General features: G+C 34.8%; 3 protein-coding genes across 14 annotated transcripts in view; 1 reads left to right on the top strand and 2 right to left on the bottom strand.

Annotated features, from left to right (window-relative positions):
* Positions 1 to 3,197, bottom strand: part of LOC145969630 (uncharacterized) — a 43,243-nt gene extending 40,046 nt beyond the window's left edge. Inside the window, exon 1 of the mRNA XM_083095722.1 lies at positions 3,157 to 3,197. Within this exon, the coding sequence (XP_082951848.1) occupies positions 3,157 to 3,182 (26 nt within the window). The 5' untranslated portion in view covers positions 3,183 to 3,197. The remainder of the gene's footprint in view (positions 1 to 3,156) is intronic.
* Positions 1,391 to 5,282, bottom strand: LOC145969639 (uncharacterized). The gene is made up of 4 exons (XM_083095747.1): positions 4,592 to 5,282; positions 2,256 to 2,538; positions 1,959 to 2,171; positions 1,391 to 1,779 (listed from the first exon to the last, which is right to left on the bottom strand). The coding sequence occupies exons 2-4, from the start codon at positions 2,353 to 2,355 to the stop codon at positions 1,547 to 1,549; spliced, it is 546 nt and encodes a 181-aa protein (XP_082951873.1). The 5' UTR covers positions 2,356 to 2,538; positions 4,592 to 5,282; the 3' UTR covers positions 1,391 to 1,546.
* Positions 3,914 to 17,889, top strand: LOC145969628 (uncharacterized). Of its 12 annotated transcripts, none has more exons than XM_083095707.1 (22): positions 9,005 to 9,193; positions 10,809 to 11,010; positions 11,200 to 11,339; positions 11,427 to 11,605; positions 11,943 to 12,101; positions 12,181 to 12,445; positions 12,533 to 12,660; positions 12,753 to 13,028; positions 13,367 to 13,491; positions 13,581 to 13,699; positions 13,770 to 13,900; positions 14,040 to 14,248; positions 14,440 to 14,579; positions 14,658 to 14,845; positions 15,194 to 15,367; positions 15,439 to 15,703; positions 15,790 to 15,926; positions 16,018 to 16,296; positions 16,636 to 16,760; positions 16,848 to 16,966; positions 17,037 to 17,167; positions 17,268 to 17,889. In XM_083095707.1, the coding sequence occupies exons 2-22, from the start codon at positions 10,937 to 10,939 to the stop codon at positions 17,406 to 17,408; spliced, it is 3,504 nt and encodes a 1,167-aa protein (XP_082951833.1). In that variant the 5' UTR covers positions 9,005 to 9,193; positions 10,809 to 10,936; the 3' UTR covers positions 17,409 to 17,889. The 12 variants fall into 12 exon arrangements, 11 of the variants coding, with proteins under 11 accessions (XP_082951835.1, XP_082951837.1, XP_082951841.1 ...); XM_083095708.1 differs by having other exon boundaries at positions 10,804 to 11,010; XM_083095705.1 differs by having other exon boundaries at positions 10,656 to 11,010.
* Positions 17,890 to 18,487: the final 598 nt, after the last annotated feature.

Below are 18,487 nucleotides of genomic sequence, written 5' to 3'. Positions count from 1 at the left end.
TATAAATATTATGGTTTGATTTTTTATATGAAAAAATATATAATATAAAAAACTGTAAGGGACAAACATTTAACGCTGTGGGTCATATCGAGATATCGAGAAGTAAGCAGCGTCGTCCGTCGCCGTCGCCTTCGTTGTCAGCTTGGTAGGAAGGAGACAGAAAACTGTATTCTGTCTTCTTCTACTACCCGAAGCTAGCCGAAGCGCCGAGCTCACACGTACGCTTACGCTCACATGTCTGTTACCCCCTCCACTACGGGTTGCATGTTGTTTGCGACCCGGATCTGGCAGCTCTGTCTTGTGGTCGCGCAGTCTCCGCGGCAGAGCTGCCAAGTCCGAGACGCAAGCAACGGGCAACACGTAGTGGAGGGGGTAACGGGCATGTACGCGTAAGCGTACGTGTGAGCTCGGCGCTTCGGCTAGCTTCGGATAATAGAAGAGGACAGAATACAGTTTTCTGTCTCCTTCCAACCAAGCTGGCAACGAAAGACGGGCGACGCTGCTCGCGTCTCGATATCTCAATACGTACGATAGCGTTAAACGTTTTTCTCGTTCAACTTGTTATATTAGATATTTTTTATAACTGATAAATATATTATATATTTGCTAATTGTAAGAAAATATATATTTTTCATATTAAAAAATCAAATCGTATAATTCTTAAAAATGAATATATGTATATATATATATATATATATATATATATATATATATATATTCGTTTATAAGAATTATGACATTTAATTTTTCATATGAAAAAATATATCAATATTTTCATACAACTGATAAATGTATAATATATTTATCAGTTAAAAATATATTAAATATATTAAATATATTTAATAGATTAATATTTATCAGATAAAAAATACATTTATCGGTTAAAAAATGTGTATAATATAAAAAGCTGTAAGGAAAAAACATTTAATGCTGTCGCACGCATTGAGATATCGAGAAGCGAGCAGCGTCGCCTGTTTCCGGCTTGGTAGGAAGGAGACAGAAAACTGTATTCTGTCTTCGTCCTATCAAGCAGACAACGAAAGCGACGGGCGATGCGCGACGCGCGACGCTGCTCGCTCCTCGATATCTCGATATGCGCTCGATCGTTTTTCTCTTACAGCTTTCCTTTATGTTATAAATTTTTTACAATTAGTAAATATACATATATATACATATGTATATATAAATATATATATACATATACATATGTATATATAAATGTATATATGAAACGTAAAAATATATTATAAAGCTATAATATTTAATATAAATATTTTTAATATAAATATTTGACTTTTTTTTTACATATATATACGTATATATTTAAAATAATAAAAATGAGTGGCGATTTTCCACACCACCCACGAGGTATCACCAATGGCGCGTTAGGTTTCTTTTACGTGGACCTTCGCCTGGAGCCCTATTGTACCACATTGTATTGTATTATATTATCTAGAAGGAAAAAAGGATAAAGAAAATATTTGGAAAGGAAAAAATAAATATTCCCTGAATTATTTTTTAATATTTATTTTTACAAAAAAGATAATTAATAATAATAATAATTATTTATGATATTGCCTCCCCTGCCTCGGCCGCCTCCCCTGCCTCGGTCGCCTCCCCTGCCTCGGCCGCCTCCCCTGCTTCGGCCGTCTCTCCTGCCTCGGCCGCCTCCTCGGCCTCCTCTATTTGGGGCGCTTGCGCCGCCCCTGATGCCCGTGTTCCGCCGGGCGTACCACAGGACACGGGATTTCCCGCCTCCTCTTTTTTTTGGTTTGTTTTCTGAAAAACAAAAAATAATAAATTATAACAAATAATAAACATAATAAACATAATAAACATAAATAATAAATAAATTATAATAATGCATATATATATACATATATATATATATATATATATATATATATATACATATATATAATTTAATAAAATAGAATTTAATATAAAAAATAACATACCATTTCGCTGCTGCGCCTGCACTTCCTGCTGCTGCTGCTGCTGCTGCTCCTGGTGCTGCCCCTGGTGCTGCTGCTGCTGCTGCTGCTGCTGCTGCTGCTGCTGCTGCTGCTGTAGCTGCATATACCCTTGCAGTTGATGCAACAATTGTTGCATCAACTGCATATCGGGAACATCCTGGAGAACGAGTACCCCCATTTCAGCATTTATGTCTCCTGTAAAATTGAAAAAAATTATAACATAAAAATTAAAAAGATTAAAGTTTCTTAATATTTTTCTATAAATAATGATTTACTTACGAGACATGTTGACGTTTAGCGCGGGACGTATGTTGCGTTTGTCGCCGTGCTTTGATGGACTGAGAATAAGGCACACTCGGCACTTGTTTATTTGTTTCATGTCGTTTCATTTGTTTTATGCCGATCATTTTTTTCGTAGCATCTCCATCAAATTATCTTGTCGCCTTGTACTCTCGAGTAAACGTATTTTTTTATACGTGCGTCGTGAAATCTTGGTGTTCAGAAAACTGTCACAATCCCGCTTGTGAGTTCTGATTATTTAAAATTGCTATACAGGGCGATCCTGAAAAACGTTATGTCTTTAAAATGACGTATTCCTGACACCATTCTAAGACAATTTTTCCTTTACCAAAATTTGATTTGAAGCGTAGTTTTTGAATTATGAGCAAAAATAGTTAGTAAATCACGCGTCGGGTACAGAAGGCAGGCAGGAGCGGCGCGGCGTGCCGCGAGCGCGGGCGCAGCTGACCGCCCGACGGGTGATTATCACCGCATGAGTCGCTAACTATTTTATCTTATAACATAAAATTATGCTTTAAATAAAATTTTGGTAAAGAAGAAAATGTCTTAGAATTACGTCAGAAATACGTGTTCCTTAAAAAAACGTTATTTTAATAATGAAAAGTTGTTCCGGATCGCCGGCCGTCCGACGTTGCAATCAGCTGATTGCTACACGCGATGTGTGTATGGCGGAGTGTGTGCGTAAGAGAGAGAGAGAGAAAGAGAGAGAGAGAGGGAGGGTAGGAGGGACAGACATTCATACACACGCACGCACTTTTTTCTCGCTCTCTTTCTCTCTTTTACGCAACACTCATACACTCTCTCATTCAGTCTCTCACTCACACTCTCTCGGTCACTCACTCACTCACTCACTCACCTGCTTACTCACTTGCTCACTCACCTTGTAGCAGCGTAGCGAATCTTCATGCTATGTATTGTTGTTATCTGCTGCACGGTTATGATTGCTAGAGACACATCGAAATTTTTTCGATTATTAATCTCACATTCGATTGACACAATACAGATTACACGATAACGAGTTTACTGTTTATTCACTCACTATTGATTTATCGATACCAAAAATTACTTTCAAAGAAACGCGAATGCAAACAACACATGACTCGACGCGAAGCGACGGACCGCGGAGACTGCGCGACCACAAGAGTTATGTTGCCAGAAACGCGACACGCGACATCTAACAAACGACTTGCGCGTGGCGCGTGATTGACGCGAGATAAGACGAACGATCGGCTAAAACCTTCGCATTGCGAATGCGGTAGAAAACATGAAACGTATAATGACATACTTAAAAAATTAATTATTTATTATAAATAATAACTATTTCTAATTATAATAAATAATTATTATTTACTCAATCACGCGCCACGCGCAAGTCGTTTGTTAGATGTCGCGTGTCGCGTTTCTGGCAACATAACTCTTGTGGTCGCGCAGTCTCCGCGGTCCGTCGCTTCGCGTCGAGTCATGTGTTGTTTGCATTCGCGTTTCTTTGAAAGTAATTTTTGGTATCGATAAATCAATAGTGAGTGAATAAACAGTAAACTCGTTATCGTGTAATCTGTATTGTGTCAATCGAATGTGAGATTAATAATCGAAAAAATTTCGATGTGTCTCTAGCAATCATAACCGTGCAGCAGATAACAACAATACATAGCATGAAGATTCGCTACGCTGCTACAAGGTGAGTGAGCAAGTGAGTAAGCAGGTGAGTGAGTGAGTGAGTGAGTGACCGAGAGAGTGTGAGTGAGAGACTGAATGAGAGAGTGTATGAGTGTTGCGTAAAAGAGAGAAAGAGAGCGAGAAAAAAGTGCGTGCGTGTGTATGAATGTCTGTCCCTCCTACCCTCCCTCTCTCTCTCTCTTTCTCTCTCTCTCTCTTACGCACACACTCCGCCATACACACATCGCGTGTAGCAATCAGCTGATTGCAACGTCGGACGGCCGGCGATCCGGAACAACTTTTCATTATTAAAATAACGTTTTTTTAAGGAACACGTATTTCTGACGTAATTCTAAGACATTTTCTTCTTTACCAAAATTTTATTTAAAGCATAATTTTATGTTATAAGATAAAATAGTTAGCGACTCATGCGGTGATAATCACCCGTCGGGCGGTCAGCTGCGCCCGCGCTCGCGGCACGCCGCGCCGCTCCTGCCTGCCTTCTGTACCCGACGCGTGATTTACTAACTATTTTTGCTCATAATTCAAAAACTACGCTTCAAATCAAATTTTGGTAAAGGAAAAATTGTCTTAGAATGGTGTCAGGAATACGTCATTTTAAAGACATAACGTTTTTCAGGATCGCCCTGTATACTAACCTTGATTTTTATGTTGATGTTTTTCACTTTCGTGTTAAATCACTTCTTATTGCTAAGTGATCTTCTGAGATCACTTATTTTGAGTCAAAATGTCCTCTTATGCAAATAAAAAACACGTGCTGGTACACCAACAGACAACAATGACTGCGTATACGCTACAGAGCGTTTTGGGCAACGTGTACGCGCCTACACGGTCACGCTTGCATTATTAGGGTTAGGTAAGGTTAGGTTACATTTGGGTGCTTTCCAATTACAATATCCCTAGACACTTTCGTGCACACAGTGACACAAAGTGCGTTCCAATTGCCATAATTGTTGACACAACATTACACATGCCTACTCAGCTCGAGGGCTACTAGTCGGATGTGTAAGCTTGTGTTTTCTAGTGACAAATAATAGTTACAAATTACAGACATTGACCAATTTCCGTAAAGTGCATATGGGGGCATATAGCATACGTGACACAACTGTAAATATGCATATATGGGCTTTACGGAATTCCAACAAGTAGTAGATTTATTTTTAATATTTTCTTTTATTTAACAAAGAAATGTAACATGGATTGCGAAAATATTAAAACTATCTAAATAAATAATTTATTTATTTATTTAAGCCAAATTTCTAATTATTAATATTAAAAGTATCATTAAGGTAATAAGTAATTCAAATTATCTTGTATAATGAATTTTTGTTAAAGGACCAAATAGAATTTAAATATATTTAATGAATAAAGCAATATTTATTTTTTGTCTTCCATTTTTACATATTGACGTAACATGCATGTGTTATTGTTATTAAAAACAGTTTCTATTACTCTCCACCATAGACTAAAAAATACCAAGGCATGAACACAGTATAGATACTATGGTACACATTTTGTTCCAATTGAATCGTGCACAGCGCTACACTTTGTCCTTTCCTGTGCACATTTGTGCACATATGTGTTAAACAATTGGAAAGCACCCATTAAGTAGCGTCCATTAACGGTAACGTGATTGATTCTTTTACTTTTAGAACAAATCAACGTCAAGTCTTGACAAGATGACAATTTAGCAGTCATTCTGCTGAACGCGACTATTTTAAAGAAAAATATTTGAAATAAAAGTTGTTTGATTCAAAGGAGGTCATAAAGTAGATGATGCCCTTTATTTGATGAATTTTTTAAGAGATATTTGAAGTGGTGTTATTTTAAATTGGACACCCTAATATATATTGAGTTATAGCAGTAATAAATATAAATAAATAAATATAAATTATTTATTAAATATATTATAAATTAAACTTTATTTTTCTAATTTTAATTGTTGATCGCACAACATCTTTATGATGTCACTGTGACATATTTTTGCTATGGGGATTTTTTATCATTATTGTTACATTTCGTGATATACTAGTTATATCAATGTGACATTTTTGATGATATCACTATAACATCATAAAGATGTTGTGCTGTGACGATTAAATATATTTTTTATCGTCACAGCACAACATCTTTATGATGTCACTGTGATATTTTCTTGCTATGACAGATTTTTTTATCCTTATTGTTACATTTCGTGATATACTAGTTATATCAATGTGACATTTTTGATGATATCACTATAACATCATAAAGATGTTGGCTGTGACGATTAAATATATTTTTTATCGCCACAGCACAACATCTTTATGATGTCACTGTGACATTTTCTTGATATGACAGATTTTTTATCCTTATTGTTACATTTCGTGATATACTAATTATATCAATGTTACATTTTACAATGATATCACTTCAATTGTGATTAATGATATCACTGTTACCTTCCAATAATCTCACAATGACATCACAGTGACATCACATTTTTTTGTCACCTTGTGACTCTATTGTGAGCTTATTGTGATGTCACTGTGACATTTTTTGCTATGGGGGTAAAATAAATTGAGCGTATAGTTAGCAGACATAAATATTAAAAAAAAAATTTTTTTTTTTAATTAACGTGAAATTATTTGGGAAATATGTCTGTAATGTTTTTAACGTTTGGGAAATAATTATTTCATCTGAAAATCGGTAAATATGTCGATGAAAGGAGCCCGCCTCGACCTCCGGGAACACAGCCGGGCAACTTCGACTTTTTTAATTTTTTTTTTTTAATCGTTTGTTGGTTAATTTCTTACGACAAGCATGGAGCTGACACACACACACACACACACACATACGGGGGCGTGCAAGGGGGGCCATCGGCCCCTCTCCCGCACCCCCCGTCCCCCTCGCTTCGCGTGAAAAGTTGCAAAATGGAACCTCGCTTCGCGTGGAAAGTTGCACCCTACCGTAGGCACCCCTACCGGCGGGGTGGGTGCAGGAGAGTGCAACTTTCCACGCGAAGCAAGGTTTCACTTTGCAACTTTCCACGCGAAGCGAGGTTCCACTTTGCAACTTTTCACGCGAAGCGAGGGGGACGGGGTGGGTGCGGGAGGGGGGCCGAAGGCCCCCCTTGCACCCCCCCGTGTGTGTGTGTGTGTGTCAGCTCCATGCTTGTCGTAAGAAATTAACCAACAAACGATTAAAAAAAAAGAAAATTAAAAAAGTCGAAGTTGCCCGGCTAAGTTCCCGGAGGTCGAGGCGGGCTCCTTTCATCGACATATTTACCGATTTTCAGATGAAATAATTATTTCCCAAACGTTAAAAACATTACAGACATATTTCCCAAATAATTTCACGTTAATTAAAAAAAAAAATTTTTTTTTTAAATATTTATGTCTGCTAACTATACGCTCAATTTATTTTAATTAATTATAAATAAACTATTATTTCCTAAACTATGCGAATCTATTCCTAAATGTGTCCAAACGATTCCCAAGCGATTGGTTTAATAGATAATAGAGAATATCAAATTTGTCTGCTAACTATATAATCGTTTATTTATTACATTGAAATTATTATTTCCCAAACTATGGGACAGTTACAGAAGTGTTTCCCAAATAATTCTACGTTGATTAAAAAAAAAAAATTTTTTTTAAATTATTTCTGCTAACTATACGCCGAACTTATTTTTATTAATTATAAATAAACTATTATTTCCCAAACTATGAAAATGCTTTCCTAAACTTGCCCAAATGATTCCCAAACGAATGCAATAATAGAAAATGCGAAATATTGAATTTGTCTGCTAACTATATTGAGGTAACCTTTTATGCTAGTTGGAAGAAAAATGGCGGACGAGAATACCTACTTTTTTAGTGCTCTATTAAGCGGCGTCTACAATGAGATTTTAAGGACACTTAAGGCGTAAGACTTAAGAAATTAACCAATCACAGTCGAGTATTCTCTTAATTCTTGACTGTGATTGGTCAATTTTTTAAGTCTTACGCCTTAAGTCTCCTTAAAATCTCATTGTAGACGACGCTTTACTGACTACATTTCACTGCTTAGGCCCAGTTCCACAATCCAGTTAACCTGAGTTTAAGTGGCGAATGGACCAATCAGGACCCAGTTTAACGTATTAAACTCGGATTAACTCGAGTTGTGGAACTGGGCCTTAGGGCCTGAGCAGAATGGCTGCCTTATAATTTTAAGACTATGTTTTATGCCTTAAGTCTTTGTCTTAAGCGTCTTAAGAAATTGATCAATCACAGTTGAGTATTCTCTTAATACTTGATTGTGATTGGTCAATTTCTTAAGTCTTACGCCTTAAAATCTCATTGTAGATGACGCATAAGACAAAAACCTAAGGCATAAAACATAGTCTTAAAATTATAAGGCAGCCATTCTGCTCAGGCCCTTACGTATTTTTGTGTACCAGGGCCCTTAGTTTGATGTCGCCATCGATGTCGCACAAGGCGATTGGCGTAGTTTTGGTGCGACCCGAGGTGAGCGATCACGACTACAGACCAGTGATGGTAGGCCGGGCGGGTTTTTCGCGCATGCGCCGCGAATGCGGCGTTAACGAAGTATCTAGTAGAAGCAAAAGGTGTGTCACTGGTCGCCCTTAAATAAATTTCTGAAGGAAAATTTTTAGACAATTTTTACGAGCGACCACTAATCATTTTTCTCGCTGTACTTTAAAACACTATGGTCCATATTCTGAATCCTCTTTTATCGATGAAAGTGTCTCTAAAAGTGGATTATAGCCAATCAGAAGGCTTATAAGCCACTTTTAGAGGCACTTTTATCGATAAAAGAGGATTCAGAATATAGACCTATAACGCTCACTCAGGACTCGGGACTTTGTTCTGGCATCACCGACTCAGATGCTGTTGCCCGCCAAAACTTTTGCGCCCATAATCCGCTACCTGATACACCGTTGCTTTACTGTGATTACTACTGCGCATGCGCGAAAAACCCGCCCGGCCTACCATCACTGCTACAGGTCAACAAGCAGTCACCATTCTTCCGTCGTGCTGTTAACGCAAGTACCTCGCAAGTATCCGTTCATTGTTATATACACGTGGTGGCTTATTTCGCATTGAGTCCTAAATCTTATGGTCGTGGTCATTTTCCTCGAGCGGTATTGTAATTATTTGCTGCGAGTTCGACTTGAGGCCATCGGTAGTTTGGTCTTACGTATCCGGCATTTGTTCCGATGTTGCTGTGTACTTGGACAATATACGGTTCTCGTCTCGGTATGTTCTAGGTCATTTATTTGTAAACCTAATATCTCGATCCCCAGGCATTCCGCTCGTTCATTTCCTGACGGCATAGTAACCATTTCATAATCCCACAATCATCTTAGGCCGGTATTCATAGTCCGTTCTTATATTTAAGATCGTCTTAAGAACCCATTCAACCAATTAATGACCGCATTGCAGCTATTTGATTGGTTGAATGGGTTCTTAAGACGGTCTTAAATATAAGAACGGACTATGAATACCGGCCTTAGGGTGCGTCTCGTTTCATGCATGATGCGCATAGAAGCATGAAAGTTCGTTCCGTTTCTCTTCATGTGCACATGCTGCATGCATGGTCTAACCTATTCTCAACTGTATTGCCTCGCTTCTTCTGATACATGAGACCGCATGGAGTGCCTCATGTACCTCGCGAGTTGAAGCACTTCATATAATTTCATGCATTTAATAAATATTAGCGCAAAATTTAATTATTATAGGTTAGGATTGATTGATTTGTCAATTAGCTTTACGTAGATTTTATTATACAGGGTGTCCCATTTTAATGTTCCATCCCAAGTAACTTTTTTATTTTTGATTGTAGAAAAAATGTTTTAGACAAAAGTTGTATGGTTTGAAGAGGGACATAAGATGGTGACAATTATTTGACTTTGGATAATTTTTTGAAGGTTACATGAAGATCATCTTCAAATTCTTAAACGGAAACCCCCATTTTCACTGCATATTCTTATAGCTTGCACTGCATATTCTTATAGCTTCTTATAGCCTCGAGAGCTTTTCAAAACACTTTAATAAAGTATTTTTTCCTTGAGTGCTTTTCGAGTTATGAGGCTTGAAATAATTTCTTAATTTTACATAAACCGTAAAAAATCTAGTGAAATATTCATTTTTCGATTATCTTACCTTCATACTTTTATGCACAAAATAATGTGAGGAATCAATTGGTGTGAAAAAAACATTTAGTTATATTTAAGAAAAAATATGTAATTGTTAATTGCAAATTACATATTTTTTCTTAAAAACAACTATGTGTTTTTTTTTACACCAATTAATTTCTCTTCCTTGAAACCATACAACTTTTGTCTGAAACATTTTTTTCTACAATCAAAATCAAAAAAGTTATTTGGGGTGGGACATTAAAAATATATAATGGGACACCCTGTACAGCTTGAGTAAATATTAATATATTTAATTAATTAAATATTAGTTTAATATTAATTTTTCACAAGGAATATTCTCTCCTCTTGTGTTTTTCATTATAAGAATGGCATATAAAGTTGATATATCAGTTTCTTATCACTTGAAAATTCACTTTCATCACTGCTACTCGAGAAACATGAGTCTTCTTCTTTTATTATAAAAGAAGATGAACAGATATTATCGCAATTAATTGCGATTTAATAAATTTTAAACCGTCATCCATATTGCATGAATTGCATGAAATCTGTTCCGTTACTAGAGGCGAATGATCCATACATGAAGAAATGGAACGGGCTCTGCACTGCACTTCATATACTGTACGCTAGACACTCATGCGTTTCACGCATGAAACGGAACTCACCCTTACATTATCGTATGAGTGCATTTTAATTTGAGCTTTCTAAAAGAATAGTATAAGAGCATCAGAGGATAGTAATAAGAGCGTTTCGATTTACTGTGAGAGAAAAATAAGAAGAAAAAGTATAAAGATTTCTCAATTGCTGGTCAAAAATTACACCGACACAAAGTCGCGTTACTATCATGTCGATGTCGTCGAAAAAGTTATGTACCCTGGAAGATGTAGAGAAGAGAAATTTAACAATTAATGAAGAGGAGTAAGTTTGACAGTCTTGTTTTTTTTTCTTTTTTATATAAATTGTTACTCGATGATAGCAATATCAAAATAATCGCATATGGTAAGAAAATAGATGAAAACGAGAAGCTTGCGATGATATGAAATATAACTAATACAAATTAAAGTGAATGAGTAGGTAATTAAAGTTAAAGTGATCAACTATTTGTAGCGAGATGCAGGAATATGAGAACAGAATCTTGCAATGCGTTCTAGCAGAGAAGATAACTCCAATGGATCTTAAAAATTGGATGCTTTTCCATTTGTTAAAGCCGGAATTTATTTCACAAATTCACATGTTTCTAGTATATAGTAAGATTTATCATTTCTTCTTCTTTCCATATTGTTTTTTTTATTGCTATGTGATATTGTTACTTACGCCGTGTCATTTTGAAATAGATAGCCATGGGAGTATAATTGTGATGAAGGACAAGAATGTCTACAGCTTATATTATTCAGAGAAGGATCATTTACATACTGCTATCTACCCCAAAAAAATAAAAAAATTATGTGGGAAAAACATAAAAACCTTTGCTAATGGCGATTTTTTCATCCTGGCACTTACAGAAGAGGGAGAGGTATACCAAACACTTCATATTCCTTGAATGTGCCTTGATAATACATTTGAGTTTCTGGAAACAAATTTTAACTTGCTTGAAAGATAAGATTTATATTAGGAAGTTTTATGTCCTCCCTAAATCGTGAATATTTCTTAGGGGACAAGTGGAAATAAAAATTTTTACATGTGAAACTATAGTAGCATGATATTTTAAAAATGTATCAAAATATCAAACATGAAATAATATCATTAATCTTTTGATAAATCTGTAGATACTTTCATGTAACATTCTAAATATAAAATAAGATTCAAAAATGAGATAAAAAAATATATTGTAACTATACTATCTTTGAAAGGTTTATTACTGGCAGTCCCCAATACGCAAAATATTCATTAAGACACCGCATATACCTGTCATGTTGACACCTACTCGAGTCGCCGACTTAAGAAAGAAACGTGTCGTGGACATCGCATGCGGCAAGTATCATTATCTTGCTCTGACCAGCGATGAAAAAGTAAGCGAAAGATTATAAACTGTCACAATGATAACGATAATAGTCATTCTTATAAACTAAACAATTGTTTGTAATTTAGGTGTATGCTTGGGGAGAAAATGATTACAAGCGGTTTTTTGACGAAAATTTAGATTCTTTTGATAATATGCCGAGGCAAGTGAAACATGAATTGGAGAATAAGAATGTTATCCATATCGCGTGTGGTCTAAAATTCAACATAGTTATAACTGACGAAAACAAAATATATGGTTGGGGCAATAATTTTATGGGCCAGATTTCAATCGATCCGTCGCAAGAATATTACATGTACCCACGCGAAATTATCACAATCTCGGATAAAATAGGTAATTTTTTTTATGTCTGAGATTTGATCTCTAAGAGTGTTGCATTATCGAACATCCTTATGGTTGAGATGGAAATCGATGTTTCAGTTAAGGTGACCTGTGGATATGATCATACGTTGGCACTCACCAATAAAGGCGAGATCTATGCCTGGGGCAATAACAAGTACGGACAAATCGGTGTTAATAAAGAAATTAAACATTCTGGTCCAATTATGGTAACTCATGGATTATTGACAACAAACTTTTTAATAATTGCCATAATGAGTGAGACGAGAAACAAAATAATAAGGAAAGATACGATCGACAGGTGAACGTGCCCGCGATGGGAAAGGTTTTGGATATCGCTGCTCTTGGTGATTTGAGCGTTGCAATCGGTTATGATAGGATTATCTATGTATGGGGTAATTTTTATTACGAGCCTATTTTCGTCCCGTTTCCCACAAAGTTTTCGAGGATCCACGACGCGTTTGCGTACAGTAAGAGATACTTGTCGAAGCCATTGACAGTGTTTACAAATAATTACAAGTATGTTGAAGAAGTATTGAATATATTGGAATCTGTAGGAGCAGCATTTGATAATCCGGTATGTTTTCTATTATTGTTCTGTATGTACTCTTTTGCATTATACAGCATAAAACTAAATATATATAATATATATTTTTTCATATTAGTTTTGGTTAGTATAAAAGAATACAGAGATTTATATATCAGAGATTTGTAGTTTTATAAAAAAAATTTGGAAACTTTTGTACATAGAAAAAATAAATTGCAATCATTACTGATGGTTTTGATTGAGACTTCTGGACTCACTTTAAACATATATTGAATTATAACATTAAGAGTGAAAAATTACGTATTATTTATAATAATTTTTATATTAATCTGATATTATTAAATTATTTAATAATTTGTATTCTGCAGTTAACGAGCGATTTTACCATACAAGTTGAAGGACAACCTATTTATGTTCACAAGGCTATCCTTAAGATTCGTTGCGATTATTTCAAAAAGATGTTTCAACATGATTGGGCTGAAAATATTCAAAGGTAAATTTAGAAAAAAAAACTGATATTTTTATTGAGAATTTCTCACAAGTTTAGTTATTACATAATGTCAACACATTATTTTTTGACAGTATATCTGATTCATCACCAGTGTTCACTGTATCAGATAAATTTTCTTACATCGTTTATAAAGCCTTCTTAAAATACTTATATACCGGCACAATCGATTTACCTTCGGAGAACGCGTTAGGTAATTGAAGTTGTTAACGTAAACTATCACTAACTTACAATTCAAAAACTGCAATGACATTTTTTCACAGAACTTCTGGAATTGGCCGACATGTATTGTGAAACCAATCTTATAAAAGATTGCAATCAAATAATACAACAAGCCATCACTGTATTAAATGTGGCATTCTTCTACAATAAAGCGATCAAATACAATGCTAAAGTAAGTATTACAGTTCAGGGTTAATCGCTATTGATGTTGAAATTCATTAATTGCAATGTGTTTATTTTATATCATATAAATCATATAATTATATGTATACGATATATGTATGTCATGTCGAATATCATGTGAATCTTAGGAACTCGAGGAGTTCTGCTCTCAGTTTGCTCTACGTCACATGACAGCTGACACATTATTGCAAGATATTAAGTTAGACATGAACATGCAGGCTAAGTTTATGCAAAAAGCAGCGACACAAAGTCGCGATACTATCGTGTCGATGTCGTCGAAAAAATTCTGCTCCCTGGAAGATGTACAGAAAAGAAACTTAATAACCAATAAAGAGGAGTAAGTTTGACAGTTTTGTTTATTTCTTCTTTTTTATATAAGTTGCTACTCAATGATAGCGATGTCGAAATAATCGCATGCCGGTGAGAAAATAGATGAAAACAAGAAGCTTACGATGACATGAAATACAACTAATACAAATCAAAGTGAATGAGTAAGTAACTAAATTGAAAGTGATCAACTATTTGCAGCAAGATGCAGAAATATGACAAGAGAATCTTGCAATGCGTTCTAGCCGAGAAGATAATTTCAATGAATCTCAAAAATTGGCCGGTCTTCCGGCTGCTAACGCCGGAATTTATCCTACAAATTCACATGGTTATGATATTTGGTAAGATTTACCTTTTTTTTCTCATACTGGCTTTTTTGCTAAGTAATATTGCTACTTATACCTGATGTTTTAAAACAGATGGGCCTGGTGAGAGGGCTATAATTGTGACAAAGGATAAGAATGTCTACATTTTAGATTTTAATTCAATGATTAATGACATACATACTGCTATCTATCCCAAAAAGATAAAAGAACTGTATGGAAAAAACATAAAAAAGTTTGCTCGCGGCGAGTTTTTCATCCTGGCACTTACAGAAGAAGGAGAGGTATATCAAAGATATTATTATATTCCTTGAATGTGCCTTGATGGCATATCTGAGTGTCTGGAAATAAATTTTAACTTGCTTCAAAGATAAAATTGATATGAGGTTTTATATCCTCCCTAAATCGTGAACTTTTCTTCTTTCTTTGGCAACAAGCGGAAATGAAAATTTTTACATATATGTGTATGAAATCATAATGAAAAATATGAGTAGATAAATTAATTAGAATATATATTTAATAAATAGTGTTTTGATTATAAGTACAGATACTTGGCCATAATTTATTTCAATATGCAAATATTTAAAAAAATCAAATGAAAAAATGTATTACTGTTATGCTATTTTTGAAAGGTTTATTTCTGCGATCTCGCTGGAAAGAAAAAAGACGATGAAGTATACCTGTATCCGACGATGAGTATACCTGAAGAATCCACGTTTATTCAAGTCGCCGGCTTAAGCGAGAAACGTATCGTGGACATCGCATGCGGCAGGTATCATTGTCTCGCTCTGACTAGTGATGGAAAGGTAAATAAAAGATTAAACTATCACAACGATAATAGTCATTCTTATAAACTAAACAATTGTTTGTAATTTAGGTGTATTCTTGGGGAGACAATGATTATTGGCAGACTGTTAACAGAGATATAACTACTTTTGATAGTGCACCGAGGCAGGTGAAACATGAATTGGAGAATAAAAATGTTATCCATATCGCGTGTGGTCTAAAATTCAACATAGTTATAACTGACGAAAACAAAATATATGGTTGGGGCAATAATTTTGAGGGCCAGATTTCAACCGCTCAGTCGCGAAAGTATTACATGCACCCACGCAAAATTAAGAATATTTCGGATAAAATAGGTGATTTTTTTTTTATCTCTGAGATTTGATTTCTAAAAATATTGCATTGAATATCCTCATGGTTGAGATGGAAATCGATGTCTCAGTTAAGGTGACCTGCGGATATGATCATACGTTGACACTCACGAATAAAGGAAAAATCTATGCCTGGGGCAATAACTATTATGGACAAATTGGCGTTAATAAAAATTATAATGAATTGGAATGTTGTGGTCCGATTATGGTAATACATGAATTATTGATAAAAAAACTTTTTAATAATTGTCATGATGGGAGTCAAGAAACAAAATAATAAGGAAAGACACGATCGACAGGTGAACGTGCCCGAGATGGGAAAGGTTTTGGATATCGCTGCTCTTGGTGATTTGAGCGTTGCAGTCGGCTATGATAGGATTATCTATGTATGGGGTAATTTTTGCTCCGAGCATATTTTCGTCCCGTTTCCCACAAAGTTTTCGAGGATTCACGACGCGATTGCGTACAGTGGCTATAGATTATTGTGGGAGCCATTGACTGTGTTTACAAATAATTATAAGTATGTTGAGGAAGAATTGAATATATTGGAATCTGTAGGAGCAGCATTTGATGATCCGGTATGTTTCCTATTATTGTTCTGTATGTACTTTTTTGCATTATACAGAATAAAACTAAATATATATAATATATATTTTTTCATATTAGTTTTGGTTAGTATAAAAGAATATAGAGACTTATATATCAGAGATTTGTAGTTTTATAAAAAAAAATTTGGAAACTTTTCTACATAGAAAAAATAAATTGCAATCATTACTGATGGTTTTGATTGAGACTTCTGGACTCACTTCAAACATATATTGAATTATAACATTAACAGTGAAAAATTATGTATTATTTATAATAATTTTTATATTAATCTGATATTATTAAATTATTTAATAATTTGTATTCTGCAGTTAACGAGCGATTTTACCATACAAGTTGAAGGACAACCTATTTATGTTCACAAGGCTATCCTTAAGATTCGTTGCGATTATTTCAAAAAGATGTTTCAACATGATTGGGCTAAGAATATTCAAAGGTAAATTTAGAAAAGAAAACTGGTATTTTTATTGAGAATTTCTCACAAGTTTAGTTATTACATAATGTCAACACATTATTTTTTGAGTATATCGGATTCATCACCAGTGTTCACTGTATCAGATAAATTTTCTTACATCGTTTATAAAGCTTTCTTAAAATACTTATATACCGGCACAATCGATTTACCTTCGGAGAACGCGTTAGGTAATTGAAGTTGTTAACGTAAACTATCACTGACTTACAATTCAAAAACTGCAATGACACTTTTTTACAGAACTTATGGAGTTGGCCGACATGTATTGTGAAACCAATCTTATAAAGGATTGCAGTCAAATAATAGAAAAAGCCATCAGTGTGTCAAATGTAGCTTTCTTCTACAATAAAGCGATCGAATGCAATGCTAAGGTAAGTTCGGGATTAATCGCTATTAATTATGGAATTCATGAATTAGAATATATTTATTTATGTGTATATAATATATCATCGAATATCATATGAATTTTAGGAACTTGAGGAGTTTTGTTTCCAATTCGCTTTGCGCCACATGACAGATGTAATACTATCGGAAGATTATATTAAGTTAGATATAAATATAAAGAATAATTGTATGCGCAGAGCAGCTGAAGAAAATGCTTTCAAAATGTAATTCTTTTAAAGAGCATAATTCTTTTGACATAACTTTTGAGCCAAATCGTCGATTGTTTTTTTATTTTTTTATATGCACCACACAATAAAACATACCCATCAATAATAAAGTAAACCTTATTGCAGTTACCATTCCATAGTGTAAAGCCTCCGCTACAAATGACTCTCGAATGTATCTACAATTCAGTCGTACAGTTGTATCGATGGTCGCTTGAGGTGATAATTTCGGTTGCAAAACAGTCATAGTCACAATCGTTTGAATAGGTTCAATTCCTATTCGAGCGACTGCGACTGTGCGACCGCGACTGCTTTGCGACCGAAAATAATGTGGAAATAAGGAAATAACCATCTGAAGCGTATCTATCGATACAACTGTACGACTGAATTGTATATACACTCGAGTGTCATTGTAGCGGAAGCTTAACATTACATAATATAAATATGCAATATGTAATTATATCTAATAAATTTATTTAATTTTATTTATCACTTGAGATATTTATATAACTCATTCAACTTTTAAATAATAAATTTGATATTATCATAAAACATTGTTTTAATATTATCGTAAGAAAGAACCATGTTGCAAAAATCCATCCATATTTTTACTTAACAAAAGGAAACGGAAAAAACGTGGATTGAATATATTTTTGTGACGCCCATAGATGACGGAAACATAGATTTGATCGTGGAAAACTTTGGGAAAAATTTTCGAGGTAAAGAGAAATTTTCCCAGAAATTATCAAATATGGTTTATGGTTTTTTTTTAATGACGTTTTTGAGTGGTCGGATTTAGGCCCAATTCCACAACTCACTTTAACCGAAGTTTAACTCGTTAAAGGAGGATTTACATTGCGTCCAATGTCCGATGTATGACGTCCGATTGGATACAGTGGGCTTTGGGCGCAATGTAAATCCTCTTTTAATGAGCTAAACTTCGGTTAGAATAAGTTGTGGAACTAGGCCTTAGGCCTTCGCTACAATGAGTCGTAGGTCGTAAGTTGTAGGCAAATTGACCAATCATGGTTGATTATTTTTGAAATAATCGACTATGGTTGGTCAATTCGTTCACGACTTAAG

This window comes from Camponotus vicinus, unplaced genomic scaffold (assembly GCF_025532165.1).
Source record: "Camponotus vicinus isolate PSW18456_S1 unplaced genomic scaffold, iyCamVici1.0 SCAF_4, whole genome shotgun sequence".
Classification (NCBI taxonomy): domain Eukaryota; kingdom Metazoa; phylum Arthropoda; class Insecta; order Hymenoptera; family Formicidae; genus Camponotus; species Camponotus vicinus.
This window is presented reverse-complemented; position numbering and strand designations above follow the sequence as displayed.

Excerpts from the sequence above, each read along its gene's own strand:
- LOC145969639 (XM_083095747.1), bottom strand. The coding sequence starts at position 2,355 with ATGAAACAAATAAACAAGTGCCGAGTGTGCCTTATTCTCAGTCCATCA. Across the intron at positions 2,172-2,255 it reads GCTAAACGTCAACATGTCTC|GAGACATAAATGCTGAAATG; the intron begins GTAAGTAAATCA and ends TCAATTTTACAG. Across the intron at positions 1,780-1,958 it reads GCAGGCGCAGCAGCGAAATG|AAAACAAACCAAAAAAAAGA; the intron begins GTATGTTATTTT and ends TTTGTTTTTCAG.
- LOC145969628 (XM_083095707.1), top strand. The coding sequence starts at position 10,937 with ATGTCGATGTCGTCGAAAAAGTTATGTACCCTGGAAGATGTAGAGAAG. Across the intron at positions 11,340-11,426 it reads TCACATGTTTCTAGTATATA|ATAGCCATGGGAGTATAATT; the intron begins GTAAGATTTATC and ends ATTTTGAAATAG. Across the intron at positions 14,580-14,657 it reads TCACATGGTTATGATATTTG|ATGGGCCTGGTGAGAGGGCT; the intron begins GTAAGATTTACC and ends GTTTTAAAACAG.